This window comes from Semicossyphus pulcher, unplaced genomic scaffold (assembly GCF_022749685.1).
Source record: "Semicossyphus pulcher isolate SPU_LCO1_2020_fin unplaced genomic scaffold, fSemPul1.0.p SCAF_2, whole genome shotgun sequence".
In the NCBI taxonomy this organism is placed as follows: Eukaryota; Metazoa; Chordata; class Actinopteri; order Labriformes; family Labridae; genus Semicossyphus; species Semicossyphus pulcher.
The window spans coordinates 11379685-11404362 of record NW_027211693.1 but is presented as its reverse complement, the minus strand read 5'-3'; the positions used below and the strand labels follow the sequence as shown (position 1 = coordinate 11404362).

The following is a 24678-nucleotide window of genomic DNA, read 5'->3' as shown; positions in this document are numbered from 1 at the left end:
CAATATACACGGTTGATTCTGTGCTGCAGCGGTAAGCAGAACTTACAGATCCAGAGCAGCTGGGCACAAGGTTATAAAAGCAGAGGTAATGCTGCTGCTCGTAGCTCTGAGTGTTCGGCTCCTCGTAGTGATGATCAGGCACGTCTCTGTTTGTGCTGCACTTTTCCCTTTATTCAGACATGAATAGAAGTATTTGGATACAACCCAATGAAATTATGGTTTGCTTGCCATGAGATTGAGAAAGAGAACTAGTCTGCACAGGGAATATTGTTTCAGCAATCAAGGTCTTACTGAGGCTTTTGTCCCACGACTGTACTGTGGTTTGAGTTTCATGCTCGTTAGCTACACGAGAAAAGCAACCCAATGCGCCGCTTCTCAAAACAGCACGCCACTGGTTCCATACTTGTTTGGGACCGGTACTATAACTTTATTTTTCTCTCTTTACTTCATTTAATATATTCTATAAACTTTAGCTTTTTAGTCTTTGCAAAGTCGCTGCAGCAGACCGACTTACCTAAACTTTTGCAAGGTGCCCAAGGAGTGATGATTCCCTCGAACCAATCAGATATCAGCAGTGTTTTTGCATCACATTTTAGTATCAGCTCACCTTTCTTGAAAGCTCAGCAAAGGTAATACCAAGAAAAGTTCCAGGTACTGAGTCGAGTCGAGCCCTACCATGCAGTGGAAACAAGGCTTTTTTTTCACATCAATTTTATGTCACTTCTTTTATTAAAGGGGGGTATTATGGTAATTTCAAGCTTCATATTTCACTCTGTGATACCTGTGGAGTAAAATCCTAATTTATCTCACTCTGGTGCTCTGTGCAGGCCCTCATACAGCCTCTGCCTGAAACCTGGCGTTCACAGCAGCCTGCAGACTGAGCTGAGAAGCCTGGGGATTACTCCAACATACTTTTACCTACAGATTTTAAACTTCACACACGTTTAGTGTGGACTTCCAACATTGTAACATTATATATATAAGTCTTAAAATGTAAAACATCAAATTACCCCCTCTTTAAATACTTCTTGAGAGGGAATGTCTGCCCCGTTTGAATGTCCGAACAGGATATGTGTTTGTCAGAGAGTTAGCGCAGTGTTTCAAAAAACACTACTCACAACGTCAGTGAATTTTGTGGAACATTTGGCCACAAGTTGAGCTGAGGAAGAAGTAGTTTTGAATATAGGGACTTCCATTCAATTTTGTCTGCAATCTGAATGTTTGCAGTGCAGCTAAACTTTAGAGAATTGTAATTTGACTTCAGACCTTCAGCGTTAATTAAGCGATCTTGCCTCGGCTGTTCGGTCATGGAACTGCCTCAAACAAATCTCTGCATTTACTCTCACTGCAGCTTCATTCACCTAATTAGGACTTAAACATTGGACATTTTGTTCCCTTAGATAAAGTGTAAGGACTGATATGAATCAGTGACGAAAGCCTTTTTGGATCCAGTGACTTTGGAAAAACTTAAAGTGGTTTCTCTCAAGTTCCAAGACTTCATGTCGAGTGCAATACTGATCACATTCGTCAGCCAGTTACAGGTCACAAACCCCGAGTGTTAGATATTTGGACTCCCCAACCTCTTATTCTATCTTCTCTTTTTTTAACTGAACCTACAAACGAAGGAATAAGAAACACACGCACATCCTGAGCTTCCCTAAATCCCCCTTTACTCTAAAACTCTTGCCAGCTAAAAACCTTGTTGCTTGCTCGTGTCTATTTTAGTAATTCTGCGTGTGTGTGAGTGCGATTGGCTCACGCACACAGGTTTGTACCAAATAGGTCAGAAAGCTGGAAGCAATTCTCAGCCGAACGTTGACGTGTGGTCGTCTTATTTCAGATCCCAGAACGGCACGACGTGTAATCGCATTTGTAAATAGCATCGTAAATTTTCTCTCGTTAAAAGTTTGTTGTTGTCTTGGCCGAGTCAAAAGGGAGGCCAGAAGAAGGGGAGAGACGAAGGGGGGAGCAGAAAACCCTGTCAGGTGTTGGTGCGTGTGTGTGTGCGTGTCTGAGATCAAATGTTCCAGTAACATGTTGGAGCAGCAGATATTTACCTTATGAGGAGTTTTCAGACTTTAAACCAGCTCTGTATGTGTGATTTAGTGTCATAATAATGTTGGGAAGTTTCATCACCTCAAACACACGTCATCAATGTGATGACTGCCCGCTAAATACTCTTACGCACACACACACACACAAGCTGTTAATCTGTCATGTAAGCCGGCGTTGTCGCTCCTACAGAGCAGCCGTTAACTATAATGTACGATTGTCTGTTCTGCAGTTACACTCAATAAATCTCTCTCTGTGCTCCGACGCCTTTTTCTCTCCAGCTCCCTCTTTTCATCTCTCTCCCGCCGCCTCCTGACCTCCTCTAAGAGTCAGTCACTTCCCGTCTTGTTGCCTCTCCTTCTCCGTCGCAGCCCCTTTCAGCGTCTCTCTCTCATGCTGTTAATGGAGGACGCTGTAGCAGCAACAGTTATAATGACTTCCATACGGCTACACGGCTTCTCCACGGGCGAGAGTGTAAATCACAGTGACGTGTGTGTGTGTGTGTGTGTGTGTGTGTGCAGTGAAGTACACGTGTATGTATGTGGACTATATTGTGTGTAGTGTGCAGTCCGCTGTTTCCCTCAGGTATGCAGCTTTTAGTGGAGAGGCTGTGATTTATTCCTCTCAGTCATGTGTCGCTACAATGAACGGACAATTTTATCATACTTTGGTGTTTAGATTTGTTAGATGGTTGACTGATCAGAGGTTTATAATAAAATGGGAAGGGAAAAACTGTTGACATTTCAAAAGCAATGAATCATTGTGTCTATAAAATGTTGAAATGTGTTGAAAATGCACACTACAAGTGTCCAGAGCAAGTACAATCAAGATGGAAGCACAGGCTACCTGCTGGGCATTGCTGCATGTCGCACCTCCGACAGTGCCATTGGGACAGCTGCAGAGCCATCATCCGGGGGCCAACCTTCATTGATGTTTCGCTCCCTGGATTGCTCGTGGTGGTGGGACAACGGTTGGGACGTCCCCCCTCAGCGCCCCCAGGCGGCTGTCCCTTGGACCCTCGCCTTCCCCACGCCTGATCCTTCCCCTTAACCCCGAGCCAGAAGCTCCACTGCTCTGCCTCCTTGGACAGATCTTTGAGGGCCTTCTTTTAGGACCAGACACTCCTCAAGAAGCGCAGGGTGGATATTCCCATGAAGCCATGAATTTACAGAGATATAAAAGATTGCCATACCTAATTTACATCGTACTTCAGCGTGAAATGTTTATCCTGGACTCTGGTCCTCGCAACTTCCCAACAGTTTTGGCATCGGCCCTCACAGCCAGAAGCTCCAGAATCTCTTCATCTCTCCAATTTGCAGACATCTTTGCTGTTGTCGTCTTGTAAATGATCCTTCTTCTTCAACCTCGGATGTTTCTATTCATCCTGTAATGTGCCGCTCTCTCGGTTAGGCAACCTGTTGCATGATGTAAACGTCATCACCCCGCCCAGTCGCTTGCGGTGAATGTTTCTGACTGCCGGCTGGGTTCACACATCGGCTCACCCCGACTTTTTACCAGGAGGCTGGCAGGAAAAAGTCTGGGTGAAAAATTAGCGTTCAGACTCCCAGCCGTCCGGACAATGTCAGGAAATTATCAGGAGCGCAGTGCATGTGTGAAAGGTAGGAATTCACTCAGCCGTCTGTGAGGGGCTGAAAAAGATTGTTATAAATGCTCTAAAGTTTGAATAAACACTGTCCACAGAAGAAACATGACCAACACTGCTGACAGAAGGTTTACACTACAATGTTTCATTATTGATCTGGAGCCGAAGCTTATAAATCTATCCCTTTATTATAATGACATTGTGCGCTATGTTGCAACATGTGGCAACCAAAAAAAAAGAATATTTCTGAAATGATTGTGGCTGAGGGGGAAAGTATGTTGGGAACGTCGGGTCAAAGTGCCGTGTTTCTGGAGAAAGTCAGAGGAACAGACAAATAAAACGTTAAATCTCAGCAGTAACGAAGCTCATAACAAAAGAGAGAGTCACATAACATGTGGTTTCATTGTTTCCAGAGCACGGCTGAGCTGATGGAGTTATAATGATACCGTGCGTTTCAGCAGGGGGTCAGTGCACTGGCAGGCCAACACGCCGCTGAAGGACGACTCGTGTTTATTCTGCTGGTTGTTACAGTAGACGGGTTTGGAGGAGGGAAGGTCCTTGAAAAACTGCACTGAAGAATGAGGCTCAGAAGTTCATTAGTCTGACGCTTAAACACAACATTTATCATGTTATCATGCTGCCCAGGCTCTCCTGAAACAGTCATTTCAATCTCTGTTGTGCCCGTCATTTATTGATTGAGTGGACGTCTTCATTTAGATTTTTGTTATTATGACTATTCAATTGTTACAGTCGGAGTTATCCACTTTCTACTACCCTCGTTTCACAGCAGCACCGCCACACACGGTGCAAGTGGTTCATAAAAGTGTGACATCTGAAGCATCATCTGTCTGCACCTGTTCTTTAAACTGTCATTGGTGCATGACTGCTTACTTTGCTCCTGTTATGTCTTGTAGCATATAAAACACACCACGTGGACATGTTGAAAAGGTTTCATTGGAGGGGGCCTTTAAGTGCATCACTTCCTGTCGTCGAAACTTCCTCAGAACAAGCAACGAAAACCTTTCATGAAAAGATAATGTAACCATCGTTTTTATCCAATCAGGGTTAGATAGAGGCAGCTTTTCCTCAAAAATACTTTGGCAGACGCTTTTGTCCAAAGCGACGTACGTCTTTGATTTTAGACAAGTTGAGAAAGTATAACCATGAAAACCCCTCTCTAAACTTGACTGAAATAAATACCAAAAGTCATTCTGTGTCCTAAACAGGTTTACTCCTACATTTCTGTGAAAGCTGGGCAGACTCTCTCTGCTGATGAAGATCATATAATATGACTGAGTGCTTCAGATGTAGAACCTGTGGCGACATCTTCCTTTTTCTAAACTTCTTTTAAGCGGCCGCTGGTTTAGCTCGGTGGTTGGAGCAGACGCCACATATACAGAGGCGACAGTCATCGATGCAGCTTGCCCCTTCTCTCTTCTCCCAATATTTCCCGTCTCTCTTCAGCTGTCATATCAGCCCAACTAACTAATTTAAGTTGCTTTTAACTTCAGTGTTAGATTAATTAAAGGTGCAGTATCTTGCCTGAAACATTAAGGCAGCTTTCAGGTTCAAAATAGAGCCAAATTGTAATCCGTGTGAAGTTTATTTGACTTTTATATCCAGTGCAGTTTGGTAAAACTTTAGCTTTGGTGAAAACAATCCTCTCCAATATTTAGAGGAAAAATTGTTGCTGCGGCAAAAATAAACCCTCCTGAGACGCCAGGTTTAACTGAACAATGCGTCTTGTAAAACTTGTTTACTTGCGGTAGCTCCCGTCTGATTTATGAAATGAAACATCAAATGTGGATGAACTGTGAGGCGAGCTGTGTGAAGCCTGAAGCTGTCAGTCGCTCCGTTTCGGAGGAATAACAGTGGTTTACTGGGTTTGTCAGACACACAAACTCACGTCAGGCTGGTTTTGGCGGCGATGCTGCAACAACGAGCGGTCAGTCGGAGCTGACACAGAAACATTTCTCTCTTCTTACACACACACACACACAGAGGTTCTGTCCACATATCCAGTGTCTCTATATTAAAACCTGGAAGGACATGACCCTTTAGGAAAACACTGGCCCCCTGGACGCGCTCACACATAGAAACACACACACCTAAACGTGCACACATACGTAGAGGACTGTTGGGACTCATATTTCTGCGTGTGCTCACGTCCATTCGCTGCCTTTTCTCTACAGACCTAAAAGTAAATACAAGAAGGGGTTATACAAATACGCGCACACACACACACTCAGACAGGGGTACCCAGCCAGTAAATGTGTGAAATGTAGCACACTGTTGAACCGTTTCCCCCCCTGCAGATTAAAAGAGAGAGGAATGAAAAGAAACAAGGAAGAAAATGAAACAGAAAGCAGAAGTGTGAGGAGACGGAGTGAGTGAGGCTGGCAGAGGAGAAGTGAAGCAAAATAATGTGAACATTCATTAAAATGATAAAAGGAGTTTGGCAGATCTGTGTTTTTATCCTTTTTGATGTTTTGCGAAGGCAGAAGTTATGCAAAATAAAAAAGAAATGTCTGTCATGACACATAACACCAGGCTGCAGAGCTGCAAAGAGGACTTTGGGGGGAGATTTGGAATCTGTATAGTTGATTCCTCAAGTCACATAAATATTCACTCGGGTCTTCTAAAAGTGTTTAACGTAATGCATCTGGTACAAGATCAAACACAAGATGTAAAGGCTTGTTGCAAAAGTATATATTCTGTATATATTCTACTAAGTTTTCCTTGGTGGTGTTTGTTGTTTTTTTGCGGGTTATGTTGGTTATTTTAACACTTTCTTTTTGGTCCTGCTCCTTGTCTAAGTCCTTCATTATTGGGGAATGGTTGATGCCTAAATGCACATTGAAATAACAGCTGTAGCATACTTGATCTGACGCGCCTCAGTTTTCACAGGCTACTTGATCCAAACTCTGAAGACCCTGGTCCAAAAATATTAGGTTTGTAAGATAAACGATTGCTCTGATGTAGGGCTGCACGATACATCGTTTAACAATCCCAATTGGGGGCGCTGGTTTGGCTCAGTTGGTAGAGCAGGCGCCCCATGTCTAGAGGCTACAGTCCTCGGCGCACTGATTGCAGGTTCGACTCCCGGTCTGCCAAGCCATTTGGTGCGTGTCTTCCCCCACTCGCAAAAAATAAAATAAAAAAACAATCCTAATTGTGATGTGCACGTGTGCAAAAGTCACCTCGCAGGACGTGCGATAGTGAAGCAAATCAAGTGACGCACGTCAAACTTTAAAGTTTGTAGTTTTTAATGACTTCTTTACAGGAAAAGTTCGTCTGACATCACATTAGTGCAGCTCTTCTCCAGAGCACGGCGTGAACTGACCGCTGAGCTGCAGAGTCTGTGTGTCACCTGCCTGCAAACTGTAAACAAGCAGGCGACGCTGCAGCCGTCACAGATCATGTCGGCGGGATGATCCAGGCAGACGCTCTGCTACGGGTGGTGGCTTATAAATGAGTGTATCCTCCTTTTAATCGGCACCTCGCTCCGATTCTGTTTAACACTGTGGCTACATAAACGAACCGTTCACGGAGCTGACCTGCCGCAGAGTGCTTACTTTTAGCAGCTACACCTGAAGCACACATGGCGTGAGGTTGTGTGTGACGAGAGGAAGTAGGAGAAGCCGAGCTGTAGTTTCCAAAAGTTACCGTCAGCGGGACGATTAAAGCTACATTTGCACCTCATTAGAAACGGTTGATGACGTACGGTATTAATAACACAGCTGCAGCCAACAGGTCGATCCACCTGTACACACTACTTTTTCATGCAGCTGTCAGAGTAGCTGAACCAAGAGTGATAAAAGTAGAGAGAGGGGTTTCGTTTTGTTAAAAAAAATGTCACTCTCTAACATCTTAGAACAGAAAATCACTTTGTTCCAATATTGTGCAGCCCCAATGTGATGAATGTAAGATTCGATGTGGAGAAGACTTAAACTCTTTTAGATTTGTTGGACCACGGAGCTCCTTCCCAAGCCAAAGTTAAATATTGGCTTGTCAAAAACTGTTGACAAAATTATCGTTAATTAGCTGCTTTGAGCTTATCAGAGTTGTCGACTGTGTATCTGCTTGTTCATGCAGCTTGCCTCCTTTTATGCACGACTGTGTGTGTGCATGTAGCCATGTGAGTGTGTGTGGATTAAGTAGCTGTAAAGGAGAAGTATCTGGCCGAACATTAGAAGGTGGAACAGGATCAGAAGAAAACACTTTGTTTATTGAAAACAGCTGAAGCAAGGAGGGAAAATGTTTTCTGCTCCTTGTGTGTTCAACTTGAAACAAACTGTGAAACGTTAACTCGACCTCCAGCCTGGCGCTCGTGTGCTGAAGGAAGGTAGAACACTGAAGCCTTGATATCTAACATGCTGACACGTGGGATCTGCACGTTTCACACCGAAAGATACAAACGAATTTTATCGCACACACTCACACATAAAGATTAATTAAGAGACAACTGCAAAAATCTGTTTTCTCTGCTTCTTCTATTTAAAGGTTTGTGTAAAATTAACTTTTGTTTTATGGTTAACAACATTTCTCCATACTTATGAAACAAAAAGATGCAAAAAAAGATGTTTTTCAGACCTCGAATAATTCAAAGAAAACATGTTCAAATTCGACCAAACAAAATATCTAAATTAAATATTAATGAGGTGTGTAAATCAGTACAGTCAGGAGTGTGCATGAGTGGAGAATGTGTGTGTGTGGGAAAGTGTTGTATAATGCACAACAAAAGGTAAAGTCAAACCATCACCAAGAACCAAATGTGCCTGTGGAGAGGACCAGAGAAGAGAGAGAAAGGGCTTCCTGTTGGAGCTTTAGTAACCTCAGCACAGGTGTGCTGAGTTACTCTGATTAGTTACCTACAAAGACACACCTCCAGGATGACACGGGGCATCACACTTGTGTACTTGAGTTTTGTGTTAATAACACTTAAGATCTAGGTGTAAGATGTCCGCATGTATACGCTTCCACACTACCGTAACTTTTGTTGTAAAGACTCATTATGCACTGTTGTGCACTAATATTTAAATACATTGTAGGTAATCAGATCCTTATAAATTAGCATTCTCAGTATTTTATTTCAGCTAAAAAGTCAAAACCGAAGTGTCAGCCTATTGGCCTTTATCATTGCAATTTTGTCTTGGAGGTCTGTGTCCATGCTGCCTTTTACCTTTGGGTATTCAACGGTGGATGTTTTGTGGTTATTGCTGTAAGTTGTTTGATACAGACATGTTACTAAAGACAGAATAAATCACCACGTGAAAATCACTAAACCCCTTCTTTGACCAGTAGTGCTTTTTAATTAAAGGTATCTTAAGGCTCATAGTCCCAGGGTAGAGATCATGTAACTTTTTGTTATCTCTATCTCAAGTATTTTAGAACATGTTTATTTGATATCTTTAGTTAAATCTGAGTCAGAAACTTGGTAGATTTTCTGTTGCTTGTTTTCCCTTCATCACTATCACAGTCTACAGCTGCAGCACAAATATACCGGTATGTTTCTTATTTGTGAAGTGCTTTCATACTTTGGATGTATGGCTGCACTGTATGGACGGTGGAAGCCGTCCAGCCCCCCCTCTGTGAGCAGGTCTGTAGGAGGTTTACAGGCTCGCACCGGGCCTGGGGCCTGAGTGCTAAACCATGTTCCCTCTTTACATCAGACCCCCGCGCCGCTGGGCTTCAAACGCGCTGCCCTTTCTTAGAACACGCCGCGCATGTGGCAGGAGGGAGGGATGAAGGGGCAGTCGGAGGGGCAGATGGGGGAGTGAGGTGCAACGGGAATACCAGAAAGTCAAGTTACCACTTAGTTAAATAACGTCCGAACGCACATGCACGGACACACCCATACAGGCATTCATATCACACACACAAACACACACATACAGGGTCTGCCAGTATACTATTAATACCAGCCCGAGGATGCAGGTCATCCCTCGTATGTGCATTTCAAATGCGGCGTTCATTCCATTATCCGAATAGTGATGCTTTTAAGACATTTAGCGCTGCATTAAACACTGCGAGCTTTCAGGTGGTCCTCTACAATCCACACACAGATGCGTCTATGTACCAACACGCTCGATAAACAGATCCATTTACAATTACGCACGCACTCTCACGTATTTCCTGCAGGTGGTCCGAGGCTCTTTGGTTCCTTTCTTTCCACAGCCACCATCAGGTTTTGGTTGGAGTTTCAGGTTCAGGCCAAGTTAACCGCACTTGTATTTTGACAGACTTGATATTGCGGCGTATCAGGCCTCCCCACCTCCCTGAAAACGGGCCCCTCGCATACATTGGTTCCATCTTGAAGCGTTTGCTAGCGTGAAGGTCCGGACAGATGTTTGTATCTTTTTTGATAATCAATGTGGGAAGACATGCTGAGGGAGAGAAAGTGATACAGCAGCGTGAGCTTAAAAGCAATATGATACTGCAGAGTATGACACAGAAACAGACAGCGCAGAGGTATTCAAAGAAGAGTTCGCTCTTTGTACCATGTGGTCTTTTCACCGAAAGGCAATTTTGGAAGTTACATTTCTTCGCTCTTTTTTTTTGGTTCACATTTTTGATCGTGCTCTCTCGGTGGTGTGAACCTGGAATTTATCATTTCAGAGTTAAAGGTCGAGGCGTGTTCGAGGGCCTCTAACATCTTTGGCATGATCACACTTATGGTCCATTACAGAGAAAGTACTGGAAGGAAAGAGTCAGTCTCTATTACATTCATGCCAATTAAGCATATTAAATTGAGTTGAGTCGGTCGGCTTTTAATCGGAAGGATGGTGGTTCGATCCCCAGCTCCCTCAGTCTACATGTCGAAGTGTTCGGCAAGACAGTGAACCCCAAATTGCTCCCACTGGCACAGCCAACGGTAGCAGCCGATGTAAATGGTAAAAATGGTCTGTAATGGACTCTACTTATATAGCACTTCTCTGGTCTTTGCGACCACTCAAAGCTGCTTTTACATGTCACATTCACCCATTAACACACTGATGGCAGAGGCTGCTACGTTAAGTGCCCAACTCATCACATTCAAAGGGTTCAGTGTCTTGCCCGAGGACAGATCGAGATCGAACCACCAACCTTCCGATTGAAAGACGACCGACTCTATTGTGGAGACAGAGTCGCTCCAACGTAGCCGATGTAGCAGCCTCTGCCATCAGTGTATGAGACTAGAAAAGCTCTATATAAGTACAGTCCATTTACTAGAAAAGGATAGCGACAGGTAAAGAAAGATAAGAAGGGTCAAGTTGCTTAACGGGGGGATCAGCAAGAGTAGGAAGGGGGGAAAAGAAGGAATGTGTCCCAACAAGGCACACACCACACAAAAAGACCGCTCTCCTTTTGACCAGATTTTACCTGAAACTTTAGGGAATCAATCCACCAGTGTCCATGTCGTTTTTCTGCGTTTCTAACCGCTTTTTCACCCATGAAAAAAGATACAAACTCCTGCAATCCGATTGGAGATTATGAGTCCATCCATTTAATCCCAACAGGCTGTAGAAGTCTTTATGCCATCATTTTTTATCAAGAAAATCTGTGTTCTGCTACCTCATATCTAATTCCAGAAGATGAAATAGTATATGTATAAATGCCATGAATGTTAGGATGTAATGTGCATCTATAAAAAGTTTCATATGCGTAACCGTGTGTTAAATCTGTGTGTACATTTCTTCAACGTAACTGCCCAAGAATGCTCCATAAATGTTATCGTATCGAACATTATTGTGTCGTAAATTTCCCAACCTGTTTTTGTCACAGTTTGTACCTTTGTAAGCAGTGGATTTAAGGACTAAATGTTTTAAAATGTTGAAATAAAAAAGGGCTTTGTCTGCCTCCAACCTGTGAGAATAGACCGATGTATGAGGGATTTATGCTGGACAAACAATCATACATCATGACCTCATGCTAAATATGAACTAACGAGAAAATTCAGCGCTTACAGTTGAGCGTGCATGTAAATATTTAAAGTCACTAATGATGTTTTTCTCTCTCTCACCAGATGACTCCAGTTCAAGAGGTGGAGCAGCGGCGGCCAATAGTGACTCCGAACACGTCCCAGATCTGGCGGGGAAACTGGGTAAGCACTCATAACTCCCGTAATCCCGTCTCTACAGCATATAAACATTTTAAAATGAGAAGGAAGCCTTGCAGAGAGTGTGTAACATTTTCAAAGTGCAGTAGCAGATTGTACAATAAACACCTCGCACACTGTCAGAGGGGAGTAGGTGCTTGTTTATGCCCACACACAAATACACAGAGGCACACATCAGGGTGCTTGTTTGCTCAGATAATTGGCTCTGACAGAGTGGAGAGCAGTCTATTTGTGTGAGGTGTGATTCGGTGGGGCACATTCCTTCCTTTACACCCCCTCCCAAGTCTCCCTGGTCCCCCCCTGTCATGTAACTTAACTCTTCTTTCTTTGCCTGTTTTCCTTTTGATTAAACTTTCTCTCTCTCTCCCCGTCCTCCTCTCTTTGTCTCGCTCCGTCATAAACGTCCGTGCACGCTCACGCTTCAGTACCAACAAACATTTACTCTTCTGCGGCGCCCTCTCTTTGTTTTTTCACACACATTCTTTCTCTTTATCTGTTTGGCTTGCTGTGCTCTCAAACAATCAAACGTGCACACTCGCTGCTTTCACTAAGGCCGCGTTCAAACCACATTTAACCCTGTGTAACAAACCTAAACCCACTTATTTATTTTAAGCAGGGGCCCAAACACAAGAAGCTCTGGCAAAAAAGAGCAGATCCTGGTTCAACTATCGCCATAACACATCACCTGGCTTGGCTCTGGTGACCAGTCAAATAGAAAACGCAACATGAACACTATTTCTCCTTTTTTGTATATACAAATGACAATATGATTGCCCTACGAATTACATATCAATGTTGTTAAAACCTTTCTGTGAAAGCTACAAACCCTTGTCCAGCGATTTGGTGTTTATAAGCCTCTCGGCGCGTCAATCTGTTACTCCGTTTGGACTTCCTGCATCATATTTCATCAGTAAATGTACTGATCTTCAAAAACAATGTGTGTAAATTCAGTCTTCAGTCTTAAAAGAATGATTCTTAATTTTGAAAATACACTCATGATTGATACCACTCTCATATCTGTGAGTTAAGATAGAGCTCCGGCCAGGAGGCAGTTAGCCTAGCCTAGCAAAAGAGGAAACAGCTAGCATGGCTCTGCCCCAAAGTCCAAAAATCTGGCTCCTAACACCTTGAACACTTGTTTGAACCTTTTTTTTAATCAATTGACAGAAAGAAATGGACCAAATTGCATGTAACCTCCTGCACACTGTCCGCCTTACAGAAAACACATTTATTCGCTTGCAGTGTTTCGGTGCTCGACCTTCATCAGGCAGGTGTTTGCCTGCAATTTTGACAGATTTTTTCCTCTCCTACGTAGCTGCCCTATGAAACAGACATGCAAAGTTTTATTCTACTTTACAAACAGAAATGTGGGAGTAAGAGTTTTGAGGTTATATGAGAAGCGATCTCGGATCCCACAACGGTGAAAATGAGAAGCTAAATCATTGTCAGATGACGCTGATGAGAGCCGAGATGTCGTTATGGCGTATTACGTTCCAACTGTTTTTCCTGCAAACTCTGCAGCCTGCTGATATGTGATTGGTCAATACTACTCGGACTACAAGCGTAGTTCAAACAGAAACCAGAAAACTTGCTGTCCCTAAAATCCACGCCCCTGCCTAAATAGAGATTATATGAGAAGTAATGACCTATAACTTTGTCTTGACGCACAGAATAGGTTCCCCGATAAACTCTGGCTAAGAATACATCGTACTTCTCCGGGCTTTTCTGAACTTCTTGTAAAACTACAAATGTATTTCTATTTGTGTATGGGTTCAACAAATTATGTACATGTTAATTACTAGCTTAAGAGATGTTTTTTTGAACTTTGTAGAGAGCCAGGCGACCTTTTTCCTCCTGTTTCCAGTCTGTATGCTAAGCTAGGCTAACTGCCTCCTGGGTCTAGCTCCATACTTAATGCATAGAGAGACATCAGTCTTATGATCATGATCTCACGTCTCCACCTGGATCTCCACCACGTTTAAGCCTAACCAAACATCCAGACATTAGATACGTCTTCATCTTTAATATGAATGTAATCCACATTTTAGTGTTGAACCTAAATCCACGTCTTCACCTGAACTACTTAAGACAAGATGTGTCATAATTACCTCACTTAGCAAATATCTCCTCGATCTCTGAGTCAAAGTTTGAAACCACAGAGCTCTCTCTCGCTCACACACACGCTCTCTCTCTCTCTCTGCCTCTCTCTCCCTCTGGCACGCTGTCTGATCAAAGGCGGTCAGTCGGGGGGTCAGCAGTATTTTTACACTGTGAAGTGTGGCGTTGAAGTGGCCCCTGAGACCCAGAACAAGCCTGCCCTTTCGCCCGTTCTGGCTCTCACCTTCTCCACTGTTCTCCCTCTCTCTCTCTCTCTATTGGCTCGTTCTCAGCTCGACCTCCCCTCTCCTCTCTCTGTTTTTCCTCCTTTTCTACCTCTCCGTGTGGCCTCTCTCTTACCTTTTTTATTGTTTTAACTCCATCTTTCGCTCGCTTTGTTCTCGAATTCTCTGCCGTCATTTCTGCCTTATTCGTCAGTTGTAAGCAATCTGTCAGTCCTCTGTACGTGCTAACCTTAATGTGAACTTCACTCTTTGTCTTCTCCATCTGTTTTCTCCTTAACTTCTGTTTGATTTGGTTCAGCGTAGACAATATAAATCAGTTCATTTCAATCGCACTATGCTGTATTTTGTTCTCCAGTTTCATCTTCATCCAGTCCAGCTCAGCTGCACCATGCTTTGGCTCTTCCCTTTAATTTCAGTCTAATCCAGTACAGTGGGACATTGCCAAAACATTAAACTGTTAATCATTTACTCCTAACTCTCCTCTGCTGTACTTTCCCAAATCTCTGTTAGATCTATTGACTCTGTCTGGTCACAGTTCAGCTGTGGTCCAGTAGCTTTTCTTAGACTCAGGGGGGGGACGAGGGCTACAAAATCAAGACTTAAAAGCCTTCAGGGTATGTTTGCTTTGTCATCCTGCCCAGCTTCCTGACGGTCAGCGGAGATCTATATTCCGCTGAGTAATGTAGCCGTAGTGAAATCTCCACATTTGAGCGCGCAAACCCGTCACATAACTCTCCCATCTGTTTGTTTACCCAGAGCTAGAATAATAATTGCGTCCACAGAAAGAGACGCAGCCGCAGTAGTTTCGGGGTGATTTATCTCCACAGTTGATGGCTATCTGCTCCGGCCAGAACACGAGGGCTGTAAAATCAAGCGCTCCTGTGAATGATTTCCTCTCTTACCTCCCCACTGGCTCGTTCTTTCCCCTCTTTGATGTGTTTTCACTGCTCCCTGGTTGTTGTAGACGGGTATGTGTGTGTGAATAGATGCGTTGGGTTCGGGGAAGGTTGGGTTGGTCATGCGATTGTCTGGAGAGATGTGGATGTTTGGATAGGTGTGTTGGGTTAACTGGCCATTTTATGTTCTGTAAGACGGATTTGCATGATTGAAGGAATGTTTGGTTTGATGCTGTACTTATGCAGTGATATGCATTAATGACTGGATATCATGGTGATATTACAAAGCTGTCAAGCTAGTTTTAAGGGGATCTAATGGATGCATAATATGAGGGTTTTTTTTAAAGCAACAGATGCATATAAACCTGGGGCCAGACATGCTTTTTCAGTGCATATAAGGAATGTGGTGTGTGTATGTTTGTGCATGTGTTTATGTGTGTAGGTTCCCGGTCATGTGTTGTTTCAAGGGGAAAGAAGGAAGTGATTCAAACAAAACCATTAGGGGCATTACAGCAAATTAGGTTGTATATACCAAGAGGCATGCTGCCATATGTTGTTGCAGCACAACATGAACTGCCTGCGGCCATGACCTCAGCCTGACGCTCCTCACACTGCAAAAAAAAAACATCCATTTTAACAAGTTAGCAAGTTTCTTGTTTGCTTGTTTTATAAAAATGTCTTTTCACAGCAGGCGTGAATGGACTCGTGTGTAAGTGCAGATTATTATTGACTCCAAAGAAAATTGATTTCATGGTGTGCAGTGGGACGTTATGCACCAGCGCGGCATATCGGTGATGCAGAAAATTAACTTGTGATCACATTAGTTGCTGCAGATGCCTGCATGTGCAAACAAGGGTTCAACCAATTAAAGTTCAGATTGAGCAACAAGGAAACAACAACGCAACTCATAAAGCAAAGCAAACATGCGTAAAAAAGATGTAATTGCTCCTGGAGGATGCACGCTGCTCCATCCTGGCATCTAAAATGTTCTAATATGAGGGAGTGACAGTGGGTTTGTGTCATTAGGAAACTATAGTTTGCATTTTATCTGTTTGTCTTTAAATAAAAAGGTGTGACAATCTGAATTCAATCTAATCTTAAAGACAAGGTGTTGCTTTTGCAGCCGCCTTGTCTACTGAATCACTTGCAAAGCGGTAAAAATGGAGGTGGACTGTAGGTTAGCTGTCACGTTTTAAGAATAAATTACAAAGAGAATACAGTAAAACCTATTTAACTAACGTGACTACTGATTACAAAAAACAAGCTGCTTTACTGGAGGCAAAAACAGGCTGTGTCTCATCCGGCTTGTAACACTCTGTGTCACAGCCTCTTCAGATAACGTGGCTTTGATCGCTCTTTACGCCTTATAAATCTCTCACATGTGACTGTTTTATGAATTCCACTGTCTGTTCTCTCTCCACGGTTTTGAAAACAGAACACTGCTTGTAAATATAAAACTTCTGTGCAAACCGTTTATCTCTGCTTATAACATCTTGTCTTCGCTTCTTTCCTTTCCTGTCCTCATTTCCTTTCTGCAGCTGACTGGGAAGAGAAAGAGCATCTGTGTGTGTGTGTCTTTAAATTAAGTCCAAATATTCTGCAGACAGTCAGAAGCAATGCAAGTTAATGCTCAATCTTTTTCTGATGATTTAAATCTCCCTTTTTTCCCCCTGCAGTGCGTCCCCGTTTCACACAGCCGTCAAAGATGAGGAAGCGCGTCATCGCTCGCCCGGTGGGCAGCTCCGTGCGTCTGAAGTGCACAGCGAGCGGTAACCCTCGCCCCGACATCGTCTGGCTGAAGGACAGTCGGCCGCTGGTGGACGAGGACGCGGGAAGAGGAGACGGCGAAGGGAAGAAGAAGAGGTGGACGCTGAGTCTGAAGAACCTGACGCCAGAGCACAGCGGGAAGTACACCTGCCACGTCTCCAACAGAGCGGGAGAGATCAACGCCACCTACAAAGTGGAAGTCATTCGTAAGTTCACATCCAGACATGAAGTTCCTAACTTCATAGGTATACTGTAGATCAGTGGTCATAACAGAAAAAGGTGAAGGAGTGCCACTTTTTTAAAAGATCAGTTGAAGCTTTTAAGAATCAGCCTGGTTGAAGTGTCCAAACAGAACTTGAGAGATCAATCCAAGTCTGTGTAAGACTTTCAAATGCTCTACAATCCTCTCTAAAACAACAGAGATTAAACCAGGAATAATAGACCTGTATATATAATCACTGTTGAAACAATCTGTATGCTTGCATGTGGTCGTATCATGTCGTGACTCATCATAAAGCACATTTTTTGAACCGTGTTGCCTGAGTATTTGAGGTGTATCATATACCAGCAGGAACCAAACAATAACAGACATGCTGTATAATGTTTGCGCATTATTGTTTGAATGATGGGCCTGTCTGACTTAATGGTAGGTTTTGAAAAGGGTTTTGTTTCCATCCAGACCCAAAATACAGTGATTATGTAGAATAACCCGGATCATATGAGACCATAATTATCCTTTCAGCTATTTAAATGATTTGTTGGCAAAGTGTCTGATTAAGTGATTAACATTTATTTATTCTGTTGGAAAAGACCCCAGTGCATATTTCTGTTTCTGTTCATACGGTCAGTTGTTACTCGGCAATGTCGATTACTTGATTCTGATTGGTTAATTAAATCTGATTGGATAAGAGGCATTCCATGAGTATTGATATAAGCTGTGTCCCAATCCAGGGGCTGCAGCCTTAGAAGGCCGTATTCAAAGGCTGATTGCGTCACAGAAGCGCGTCGAAGGCTGTCCCAATTCGAAGGCTCCTTCAGATGCAACTGACAAATGTGTCCTCCTTTTCCCCGGCCGCGAAGGATCCGTAGGGTGCATCCTTCGCAGACCAATGTATCCCAAGATGCATTGCGTGCCAATTCAGACGAGATAGCGGACTCTCAAGCAGCCGAGGAATAATCTTTTAAATGTGAACGTTTTTGGTGTCAACTCAATCAAATAGCTAGCGTTACACATGTAAAAAATAAAAGGAGAGGGCATTTGAAACAATTATCTTTGAAATTATAGGTTAACTTACTCGACGTTAGTCCTCCGTAGGAACAGACCGTCTCTTCTCAGTTCGGCTTTAACTAGCTATACAGGCTATGAATGACGCATCCTTTGAAAGGCTGCAGCCCCTGGTTTAGGACACGGCTACAGAGTGCGGGACAATGTTTGGGTTGCTTGGCAACAAAAGTCCAGTTTCAGTTAAGTTGGGGAATTAGTTGAGTTGTGGAGCAAAAAATAATCAGTTGTTGATTTTTACATTTTACTACAAATTGTGCTGCTTGATTAACTGTTGTATGAAAGCACACTCGAGGTTGTGATGTTGTACTGAATATCATCATGGCTGCGGCCTCCTGCCTAAGACAGACAACATCACTCCCTCTCGTGACATTGCTTAAATAACAGACTGTTGCTATGAAGAACAGGCCGTTGCTAGGGACGTGTCAGGGTCCTATTCCACTATAACAACCTGCTCACAGTACATAATCCCTTACTTATTAGCATGTTTCTCCTGTACTATCAACTATAGTATATTAAAAGTGTTTACCGTCAGTCATAAGAGTAAGATGCAATGCAGATGTTGAATTTGAACTACAGAGAGGGAAATGTCCAGATACTAATTTATTCTCCTGTTAAAATATATAATCTTTTTAGGAGTTGTGGTTGGTTGCAGATTAGAGTCATATTGGCCACATGCAGCAGCGGGCTAGCTAATGAGTTGCACTAAAAATAAAAGTTTAAAATAGCTTTTAAAAGCCTGCTTTCACTTCAGTGGCATTTATTGATCAGCACCAGGCTTGCCAGTAAACATCAGTGAAGCGAGTGAGGAATCTGTGAGGAGGGAGAGGCAGCTGCAGGTTGTGTGTTACGATGAGTTGTGAGTGTTTGTGATGTATTAGGTTGTGTTGGAAGGCTGCTCAAGCTGTATTGGTGCCGGGTGATTTAATGTTAAACTGTTTGCTGGAGTTTAGTTTATGCGTGTGAACTGAACTGTATGTTACTGAATGTGATATCTCTGTTGAGAGGCTCAGACCGGCTCCTCTCACTTTACCTCTCACATCTGTTGTACATTAAAGTACAGCTGTAGTCCTTCCTGAAAGACACACACACGCACTTAAAGGATGTAAATCAAACCACTGCAAGCTTATGTCAAATGTGACATTTTCTCTATCAGCAGCGATTCACCCAGCTGTCAATCATAGTTGTTGCTGTTAGAGAGAAAACTAAAGAAAGGAGTCCTGGACAGAAAAACAGTATAGCTGTTTAGAAACATACATTTTACAAACAGTTGCTTGGTACTTGAGCATAGACTTGTACATGAACGACAGAAGTCCTACATATGATAATTTGGCAGGGAGTTGGAGCCTATTGTAGCTGTCATTGGGCGAGAGGCGGTAGTAGTAGTAGTAGTGATCGCCAGTCAATCACCGGGCTGACTGTTGAGGCCACACATTTGTCTTGTAACACAGCCAAAACTGGAGATGCCTGTTAAATTTTACCGAAGAAGGCTTTATCTAATTATCTTCCCGTGACATTTCCTTACAATACTGAAAAAGAGACCTTTGAATGTCTCAGGCAGGTGTGTTTATTCTGCTGTTTAAACGGAGAAAGAAAAGGCAGGAGCTGAAGATAAGGGATCTGTTTGTGTGTCTTTGGCAGAGAGGGAGGATGTGCTGCTGAATACAGCAGGTGCTGTGTAAATAATGCCTGCATTGCGAAACACGCTATATTCACTCAGGGCTGCAGTGTTGTTTATTAAGGTTTTCCCCTGATTACAGCTTAATATAACATGTTTACATCTTTCTTCAGAGCGTACCAACTCTAAACCCATCCTGACCGGTACTCACCCTGTCAACACCACCGTGGACTACGGAGGAACTACGTCTTTCCAGTGTAAAGTCCGCAGTGACGTCAAGCCGGTTATTCAGTGGCTTAAAAGAGTTGAACCTGGTGATGAGAACAAATTTAATTCCACCATAGAGGTACAAACACACACTCCTCTACATGGAAACACAATTCTCTGCTGTGAATTATTATTAATATTTTACTGGACTCATTAGTAATGATGATTTTTTTTTTCAAAGGTTGGAGACCACCGCTTTGTGGTCCTGCCTACAGGCGAGGTTTGGTCGCGTCCTGATGGATCGTACCTCAACAAGCTGCTGATAACCAGAGCCAAGGAGGAGGACGCCGGCATGTACATCTGCCTGGGAGCCAATACTATGGGCTACAGCTTCAGGAGCGCCTACCTGACTGTTCTACCAGGTCAGAGAAAAGAGAGAGAGAAAAGACATGTACACAGAGAGAATTGCATATGGAAATATTTAGTCTCTCTGATTTACACTTAAACCGCAGGTTATATAAGAAGCAGTAAACCAAAAATTCTGTCTGCTGCTTTTGCTAATGTTAAAACAAGTGGCCTGAGAAATTGCGTGGCTAGTAGTATAGTTCATTAGATAGTCTAGTCTTTAAAGCTAAAGTTGTTACGCTGACGTACAGTATGTTAGTGGCAAAACTAGAAAACGCAATTGCGGTTTGAATGCTGTCTGCTGAATATCTACACTGCTAATGCTGTCTGCAACTGCTCCAGCTAATGCTGCACTTGAACTAAGAATGAATGTAATGTATGAATGATGTGGAATATGTTGTTGAAGAGCTGATGCTAAACTGCTAACGCTGCACTTGAATGTTGGATGAATATAAACAATGTATGAAAGAGAGAAGCTGAAGCTGACTGAATCGCTGTGTGTTGAATGACATGTTGAATAATTCTTTGTATGTTGAACAGCTGAGGCTAAACTGAATGGACATGTTTCATGTCTTGAGAGGGAGTAGAAGGATGACATGTTGAAGATGACAGAGGAGGAAATAAAGGTCAGGTTAGAGGTGATGAGAGTCAGTCTGGAGGTAAAGAAGATGACTGAGGAGGTGATGAGGATGGAGGAGTTTAAAATGGAAGACCAGCCTTGAAAATGTCTATCCTGCGTGTGAACCAATGACTGTATATAAAGATAACAATAACTTTATTGATTATCGGCTCAGTTCATCGGCTCTTTCCACATCACACACTATCAGCTGTCTTTTCTTTTTCTTGTAGCCAGAGATGGTATCGATTCCTCTCCACACCTCACGGATGTTGCTGTGTTGTAAATTCCTCTCCATCTTCTTTTTGTATTCCACCTTGCCATCTTCAGTCTCCTCTTCAACTCATGTTGCACTTGTTCTTTGCCACCGTCTCTAAAAGCTTCCTTTTTCGGGTTGAGGATTGCCTTTGTGTCACTTGTGATCCAGGGTTTGTCACTCATTTTACGCAAACTTTAAGAGCTTTAAAAGGTTACTGTGGATAAAGTATGAATGTTATGGAAAATCTAAATGCTCTTGTAGAAAGCTGAAAGATGTGTGAATATTTTCAAAGTCAAATGGAGTTTCTATGTGAATGTATGAATGAGCTGTGAAGTTACAATTAGTGTGAATTGTGGTCATTTTGAAGATTTTCCCCATTCATTTCAGATGGGATATTTTGTCTTAGAAAAACAGGAATAACTCATAGCCATAATGTCCTGATCCAATCAAAATAATATCCCTCAACTATCCCACCTTAGCAAGCAACAAATCATATAGATCTAAATATCACCAACTGATACCATCAGCTAGCAAGCTAAGCATATAGCACCTTTTACAGATCACAAGGTGCTTGAAAGTCAAATACATGAAGTCAAATAAAATATATGAAGAAAAGGTAAAACACAGGATAAAATACACAAGTGGAAAAGACATAGGATACAAATGCAACTAAATGCTTGTCTAAATTGATGGGTTTTAGATCCTTTTTAACAACATCCAGTTATGAGCATGTTAAGCTAACTAACAGCTAAAATCATTATAGCTTTGAAAAGCTATTTTCATGTGAAGCTGATGATTGTTGAGTTTCATTTTCTTATTTCCCTCATGTGTTTCTCCTTTACAGATCTGAAGCCCCAAAGCAACTCCATCCCCACAGCGACATCCCCGAGCCTCCCCTGGCCCGTCATTATTGGGATACCCGCCGGCGTCGCCTTCATCTTAGGCACAGCCCTCCTCTGGTTCTGCCAGTCAAAACGCACCTGCTCCTCCTCCTCTTCTTCTTCGTCTGCTTCATCGTCCTCTGCTCTTCCCGCTGCTCAGCGTCTACCTACAGCCAATCGTGACCGAGCCTGTCCCGCGGTGCCTCCTCAGCCGGCCAGCGGGGATAAAGATTGTCTCTCATATGAGGACTACGTTGCCCATCAGCAGCTGCTCCTGGCTCAGGGAGGCGCTGGATTGGCTCCTAAAGTCTACCCAAAGATCTACACGGATATACACACACATACGCATTCGCACGTGGACGGGAAAGTGCACCAGCATCAGCACATTCACTACCAGTGTTAGCATTGAGGCTAGCAGCAAGCAGTGGTGTTTACTATTCACCTCTACATGAACATGTTCCTGTGCATGGAGACTCATTCACAACAATCCAAACTAACTGCGGACATACAGAGCAACAAGGAGAACCACATGCAAAAGACCATGCAGATTCATACTCAGAAGCATGGGATTGCACGACTCTTCCTCACTCTGCTGCAGCCACACTATCGTGTACACAGGGACTTATTCAAGACACAAACAAATGAAGAATGTAAAGAAAGAAGATCCTTATTTTTAGCCCATCTGGAGGCAAATCCAGTGAAATTTATAAGAGAAAAATCCCAAAACATATTTTATTCAAGCCTTTTTACTGTAGATTTTTCAATAGTTTTCTAAACAGCTTCAAGGAAACCTAACCCAGCATTTTATCTGGATCTGTTTTATCAGGACTTTAGACACACAACCACAACCTCCTCAGTAACAGTAGAAATACAACCCTTCTTCACTACAAGGCTCTGACTATTGCTTCTCCTGTAAGTGGAATACATTTATACGTCATTTAACCTTCTACTTCAACCTGGATAAAGAAAAATATAGCATGCGTGTAACGTTCTAGCTTAATTTCAGAGTATATCTCAGGCGTCAGGCCAACTGAGCCATAAAACACAAACAAGACTCCCACTAAAGGATGTGAGGACGAGGGCTGCTGGTTTCGCTCCTGCCAGGCCGACAGCCGTTCTGATAAATGTCCAGCTGCTAACTGGGTGCTGTGGAAAAGAGCTGTTTAGTCCAGACAGCGTAGAGAATGATTTTGGCAGCAGCTAGAGTGTGTTTTCTGCTACAACCAACGTGCTTCTCTTTCAGTACGTGTACCGACAGTTTCTTCTGCTTTGTTTTGTGAAGAAAGCTGGCATTTCCTGTTTCACGTCGTCTCCTTTTCGGCTTTGTTTTCTGACTGAAGAAGAGAGATGCAGTTCATCAGTTCTCCATAATGTTACTTATTGAGCTTTTTTCAGCAACAGTGCAAAGGAATGATCAACAGTGCCTCGGTGTGAAATGGTGCCTTCTAAGAATTGTTTCCAGACTTCGTGGATCACTGTCGGATCATTGGATATGTCACAGACTCTCGTTCATCCGTTATGAGATTTAGGGGGCTTAAACTCTAACTTAAGGATGAGACCTTAAGTTCTTGACTCTTCTTCTTAAAGCGCCTCACAATATGACCTCAAGTATACTGGAACAGGGTTTGCATGTGCTCTGTTCTCCTCTCATCCTCTGTTGCAAAGCAGAGGGACTTGGATAAAGGGCTCTCACCTTCTCACCTGCAGAGCCTTCCTGATCGGAAAAACTGATGATGTTGCAGTAAAAACTGTCTAGATGCTAAAAAGGTCAAATGATGGGATGCAGCTTAAAACAGAATCAAATATCAGTGTTTTTATAACTTACATTTTAACTTACATAACTTACATAACTGACAGAGCCCTTTATTCTGCAGAAAACTAAAGCAGTGCCAAGTGAGTAGCAACAAGTACATTTAGGGCCCGTGTCCACTGACGACGTTTTTTTGCATTTTCTATACAATGCAGTTCCACTTTTTCAGCACTCAGCGTCAAGTGACAGCAAGAAGTGCGAAAACACCCGCGGTGTCAGCAACGTTTTTGACAGTTAAAAATAGTTTGACTTTTGGGACACCATCACGCTCGTTAATATCATTTTTCCCCCACCGACCAATCAAAATCAAGAAGGGGCGGGACTTACGAACTTTATCAACAGCAATGATGGAGGAGAAACTTATCTTTTCGATTTCGATGGTTCAATTTGCTGCTGCCACAATTCCTTTATATTGTTTGTTTTCTTTTTAAAATTTCCTTGAACAAAAGCAAATATGAAGCACGCAGAGCGATTTAAAACAGACTTAACGGTCACCAAGGGAAGCGGAAGTGCCGCCAGACAACTTTAGTATCCTAGCAACAGTAAGTGCCCGTGAGAAGCGCTATGAAATTTAGGTTGTGGGTGCAGAAAGCACAAAAAACGCCATTAATGGACACAGGGCCTTACTGTTCTCAGTCCTCAATTGTCACACCATATAGATATTTTTTTTTTTTCAAGGCCAATTTTAGCTCAATTTGAGGTCATTTTTACAAAGTAATGATAATGTGTTTAAGAATATAAGACCCACTAGAACCCAAAGCATGCTGAGCAACATATCAGGCATCTTTTCTCTGTCAGTAAAATCCAATATCTCAAGATTACTATTAAAACTAGAAGAACTA

At 42.9% G+C, this 24678-nt stretch overlaps 1 protein-coding gene across 1 annotated transcript in view; it reads left to right on the top strand.

Moving 5' to 3' along the window:
- Positions 1-23735, top strand: part of fgfrl1a (fibroblast growth factor receptor like 1a) — a 51842-nt gene extending 28107 nt beyond the window's left edge. The window contains exons 3-7 of the mRNA XM_069670265.1: positions 11661-11738; positions 16668-16964; positions 19832-20004; positions 20107-20287; positions 21990-23735. Of these exons, the coding sequence (XP_069526366.1) occupies positions 11661-11738; positions 16668-16964; positions 19832-20004; positions 20107-20287; positions 21990-22429 (1169 nt within the window). The 3' untranslated portion in view covers positions 22430-23735. The remainder of the gene's footprint in view (positions 1-11660; positions 11739-16667; positions 16965-19831; positions 20005-20106; positions 20288-21989) is intronic.
- Positions 23736-24678: the final 943 nt, after the last annotated feature.